The 5253-nt window shown below is 55.5% G+C and overlaps 1 protein-coding gene across 3 annotated transcripts; it reads left to right on the forward strand.

The window, feature by feature from the left end:
- Positions 1-1044: 1044 nt before the first annotated feature.
- LOC118721507 (antigen-presenting glycoprotein CD1d) lies at positions 1045-4881 on the forward strand. Of its 3 annotated transcripts, none has more exons than XR_006741908.1 (6): positions 1045-1155; positions 1466-1783; positions 2093-2371; positions 2897-3175; positions 4304-4455; positions 4565-4598. XR_006741908.1 is itself a non-coding variant. In XM_036442586.2 (6 exons), exons 1-6 carry the CDS (start codon positions 1095-1097, stop codon positions 4584-4586), a joined length of 1059 nt encoding a protein of 352 aa, XP_036298479.1. In that variant the 5' UTR covers positions 1045-1094; the 3' UTR covers positions 4587-4881. The 3 variants fall into 3 exon arrangements, 2 of the variants coding, with proteins under 2 accessions (XP_036298479.1, XP_036298480.1); XM_036442586.2 differs by having other exon boundaries at positions 4356-4455; positions 4565-4881; XM_036442587.2 differs by having other exon boundaries at positions 4359-4455; positions 4565-4881.
- Positions 4882-5253: the final 372 nt, after the last annotated feature.

Consider the following 5253-nt stretch of genomic DNA (forward strand, 5'->3'; position numbering starts at 1 on the left):
AATCTTACCTTTTGTGAGAGCATGGATGAACCTGGAGGTTATTATGCTAAGTGAAATAAGCCAGTCAGGGAAAGACAAATACCATATGATCTCATCTAATGAACTGACAATATAAGCTGACAAAATTGAAGCAGAGGCATGGATACGGGGAACAGCCTGACAGCTGTTAGATGGGTGTGAGGAGGGCAGAACTGGTTGAAAGAAGACGGAGGGATTAGTGAAAGAACATATACGTCTAGCCCATGGACACAAACAGTGTGGTGGTGGCCAGAGGGAAGGGGGTGGGGGCTGGGTGGTGGTGGGCAAAGGGCGGGGGGGGGGGGGGGGACGACACATCTGTCATAGTGTCAACAACAAAAATAAAGAAGAAAAATGCACACTAAAAATTCCGAGCCAACCCAGTCCTATACCCTCAATGTACAACGGAGGAAATTAGTTTTAATGTTTGCATTTTATTATAGACTAGAGGCCCAGTGTACGAAATTCATGCAAGGACCTTGCCCCCCCCCCCCCCCCCCCTCGCCAGGGGCTTCTGCCCACTGCAGCTCTGTCTGGAAGGAAGGACGTCGGAAGGATGTCCGTTCTATTGTAATTAGCACGTTATGCTTTTGTTGTTATAGATGTGATACTTATTCTTGCAGAAAGTTTGAGGCAAACAGTGTAGAACAAAATAAAACCACCTCGGCCTTTCCTCCTAGGGGAATCCACTGCTAAGTCACAGCCTTTCCTCCTCCTTTTCGTCTTTGCATTTTTAACACGGTTGGAGTTACACCATAGACCCAACTTCATGTCTTGTTTTTAAAGCTTACATAGATGAGACAAGTTGGTTGTGAAAAATGCTGGATCGGTGGTTTCAGGACTCCGCGAGCCCACAGCTCTTTGCAGCTCCAGCAGCTCATGGCGAGCAGACACCTGGCAGGTGAGGAAGGGGTGGTGCCTGGGCGGGGCTGGGAGCAAACCCTAAGCCCGGGCGGGAGTCTGTCCTCTGGGGCGTGGAAACCGCGGGCTCCCGCGTCAAAGCGCTGCGGTCCAGGGTCCAGCCCCGTGGCGGGGGAGGGGCCAGAGGTCTGAGCCAGAGCTGGGAGCCCGGCGACATGGAGTGCTGGCCGGTCCTGCTGCTCTGGGGTCTCCCCCAGATTTGGGCAAGTTCTGAGGGTGAGTGGAGGGAGCAAGGATGCCTGGGCATGGGTCTGGGAGACAGCGAGAGGGAGCTGGACGGGGAACGGGGGCGACCGTGATGGGGGCGGCGGAGATGCCTGCGTTTGGGAAACTGTGAGCGCTCCCTGCTCTCCGCTCCAGGGGTGCGGGGTGCAGGGTGCAGGGTGCTGGGTGCAGGGTGCAGGGTGAGGGTGCAGGGTGCAGGGTGAGGGGTGCGGGGTGCTGGGAGCGGGGGAACTGGCCGACAGCACCCCTCCTGCCCAAGTTTGTGTTTGTGTTTTTCCTTCCTTCCTTCCTTCTCCTAAAGCCCTGCGCCCTCCCGGCCGCTCGCCGCGCCTCTCCGGGCCCCGCTCTACGTCCGCGCCCCCGGGCAGCGTCGGCTTCCGCGGCCTCCAGGTCTCCTCCTTCGCCAACAGCAGCTGGACGCGCACCGACGGCTCCGGCTGGCTGGGGCCGCTGCAGACCCACTCCTGGAGCAACGGCTCGGACATCCGCTGCCTGAGGCCCTGGTCCAGGGGCACCTTCAGCGACCGCCAGTGGGCGCAGCAGCAGCAGCTGTTCAGGGTGTACCGCAGCAGCTTCACCAGGGACATCTGGGCCTTCGCCAAGACGCTGCACCTGGACTGTGAGCTGGGGGGTGGGGGTGGAGGTGGTGGTGGTGGTGGTGGGGTGTCCCCCGGGCAGCTGCCCCCCCCCCTCCTCCCCCCAGGAGACAGCGGAGGCCCAGGCCCAGCTGGGAGGCACTGGGATGCTCTCATCTCCACTTCTGCCAGGGAGGTCCCGGCCTCCGACTCCCCCACATACCCCTTGTTCCTCCTGCTCTGGGTCACCCCCTCCCCTTTCCCGGGGGCCTTGGGTATAACAGCCCTCACCTCATTGTCTTCTTTGTTCCCACCCGTCAAACCGTTTGATCTCTGTCCATTCCTCTCCTCAGACCCCTTTGAGGTCCAGATGTCCGCAGGATGTGAGGTGCGTCCTGGAGGCCCCCCAGAAGTCTTCCTCAGCTCAGCATTTCAAGGAAGCGATATCCTGAGTTTCCAGGGACATTTCTGGGTGCTAGCCCCAGACGCCCCGTCTTGGGCCGAGACGGTCAGCAACACACTCAACAAGGACCACGAGACCAGGGACACCATCCACTGGCTCCTCAATGACGTCTGCCCCCAGTTTCTCACCGGCCTCCTGGAGCTGGGGCAGCAGGAGCTGGAGAAGCAAGGTCAGCCTGCTTCTCCAGGTGGGGGTGGTCCCCCTCTACACCCCCTGCTTCTCCAGGTGGGGGGGTCCCCCTCTACCCCCCCAAACCTCCCCCCAGGGCCCCCGCACCCCCAATCCTCCGCTGTGGGGCTCCAGCTGGGCTTCCATTCTAGGGTTTGCATTCCTTTGAGCCTCGGAAGAGAAAGGCCCAGGAGGGGATGGCTAAGGGTGAGGGGATTCCAGAGTGTTCCTGAGCAACCTTTGGGTTCTGTGAATCCAGTTACACACACACAGGGTCAAACAGGACCTTTGTGTGAGGGGGAGGATGGAAAGACTAACAAGGAGAGCGGTGTTTGAGACGTCGATGTGTGACAGGGTGCTCTGGGAGTGTAGACAGGGGCGCTTACAGGAGACCGGGTTGGGGAGAAGGGAGCACAGATGGATGCAGTGAAGGGAGCCTTCGTTTCCTGCGGTGGAACTGGGCTGCGCAGGTCAGCCACGAGGCCCAGCCTCTGACGCAGGTGCCCCATCCCCTTTTTGGATACAGAGAAGCCCGAGGCCTGGCTGTCCAGTGGCCCCCCTCCTGGACCCGGCCGGCTGCTGCTGGTGTGTCACGTCTCAGGATTCCACCCCGAGCCCGTGTGGGTGCGGTGGATGCAGGGGCAGCAGGAGCTGCCGGGCGCCCAGCAAGGGGACGTCCTGCCCAATGCTGACGGGACGTGGTATCTCCGGGTGACCCTGGACGTGGCGGCCGGGGAGGCAGCTGGCCTGGCCTGCCGGGTGAGGCACAGCAGCCTCGGAGGCCAGGACATCGTCCTCTCCTGGGGTGAGTGCTGGAGCCCCACTGGGAGGGGATGTGGTTCTGAAGCACGGAGGGAGGGACGGGGGAGGTGGGAGTGGACTGATCCAGGACAGATGGGTTTCAGGGACGAGGCCCTGACCAGGACGGAGAAAGGAGGGGACCCCAGGTACAGCACAGAGGGGAACAAAGATCTCAGCTCAAAAAGCACTGAGGCAGGATGTTCCCTATGCAAGAAAAATGAGACGGAAATACTCCCAGTTTCAGAAGTAGGGGGCACAGGCAGGGTACCTCCTCAGGAGAGGGGCTGCGAGCAGGAGAAGGCAGGGTACACAGGTAGCTGCAGTTCACTGGCTGCTTCCCGTGTGTGGGCTGAGCATTCTGCACGCAGCATGCCATCCCATCACCTCTCCTTTGAAGCAAGTATTATTCTCACTTTATAGATGAGAAACCGAGGCTCAGCTAGGTTAAGTGAACTGCCCACAGCCGCATTGTGTTTTTTTTAAAATATATATTTTATTGATTTTATACAGAGATGAAGGGAGAGAGATAGAGAGTTAGAAACATCGATGAGAGAGAAATATCAATCAGTCAATCAGCTGCCTCTTGCACCCCCCCCCACGGGAATCGAACCTGGGACCTTTCAGTCCGTAGGCTGACGCTCTGTCCACTGAGCCAAACTGGTTTCGGCAACAGCTGCCTTGTTAGAAAGAGGAAAACTGAGCGTAGACGCAGGACTGCCTCGCTCAGGAATTACTGCCCTTCCCCTGTATGCTGTGCTATACAAGGGGAATTGGACTGGATTAAGGATACCCAGACCCCGAGAAAAACTGGGTCCTCCAAACTTCAGGGTAATAGAAGTGGCCACATTATTTTTTATTAAAAAAACATGTATATATATTGATTTCAGAGAGGAAAGGAGAGAAATAGAAACATCAATAATGAGAATGAATCATTGATCAGCTGCCTCCTGCACACCTCACACTGGGGATCAATCCCAAAACCCAGGCATGTGCCCTGACCGGAAGTCGAACCGTGACTTCCTGGTTCATAGGTCGATGCTCAACCACTGAGCCACACTGGCTGGGCCAGCAGTGGAAACTTTAAATGGGAGAGGAAATAAGCACCTGGCACCCTCACCTGTGCTTAGACCAGGCGGTCTGAGCTAGGGAGGAGTCTGGGCTGAGACATCCCCGTGTTCCTGAAGCAGAGGGAAGTCACGTTCCGGTGGGCTTGATCGTCACAGTGGTCCTGGCATCCCTCCTTCTGATAGGCGGGGGCATAGCCTTCTGGCATAAGAAGCGCTGGTAAGTCTTCTTTTCCATCTCCTTTCCTCAGCCTTTCTCCCCAGTTCCTCTTTTTTCCATTCCCTCTTCCACTTTTCTTCATGGTCCCTCCCTCGCTGTTCTCTCACAGCTCTTATCAAGACATCTTGTGACTGTCCTCGCCACACCTGCCTGGGACTCCGGATCTCAAGTTCAAAGGATGTCAAGTCCAGCTGCTTGTTGTCCAATGAAAGCCAGACCCTGGATTGGCTGTGACCTACGTTTTTCAAGAAAAGCGGAAGTCTGGATTTTCATGTGAACGTACCTCATGTTAAAATATTGACTCAAACTTTTAACCAATTCGGGGCGTGGAACCCCAAACACACCTCTGCTAGTGAACACAATTCGGGGGCTTTCAGTTTGCATCTTTTCGGAAAGCTCGTGGTGAGTGTCACATGGGCAGTTTGAGGATATCCTTTCTATCATGAATTTGGGTTTATAAAAGGATATTTTATCTTTAAAAAGAAAGTTGGGTCAAAGAAATAGAGGTATCTCAAGCTTTTACTTATGTAACTTGATTAAAAGAGGAGAAATCCTAGCGTATGTGTATGATATAAAAAAAAATTACTCTGGGGAGGGATATTTCTCACCAATGGGCAGTCATTTTATTCAGATTGGAAGAGGCAGTCATGAAGAGACCCCCAAACAGGCTCTCTCTTTTTAAAAAAATGTATTTTATTGATTTTTTTTTTTTTTTTTACAGAAAGGAAGGGAGAGGGGTAGAGAGTTAGAAACATTGCTGAGAGAGAAACATCCATCAGCTGCCTCCTGCACACCCCC

This window comes from Pipistrellus kuhlii, unplaced genomic scaffold, assembly GCF_014108245.1.
Source record: "Pipistrellus kuhlii isolate mPipKuh1 unplaced genomic scaffold, mPipKuh1.p scaffold_m20_p_18, whole genome shotgun sequence".
NCBI lineage: Eukaryota > Metazoa > Chordata > Mammalia > Chiroptera > Vespertilionidae > Pipistrellus > Pipistrellus kuhlii.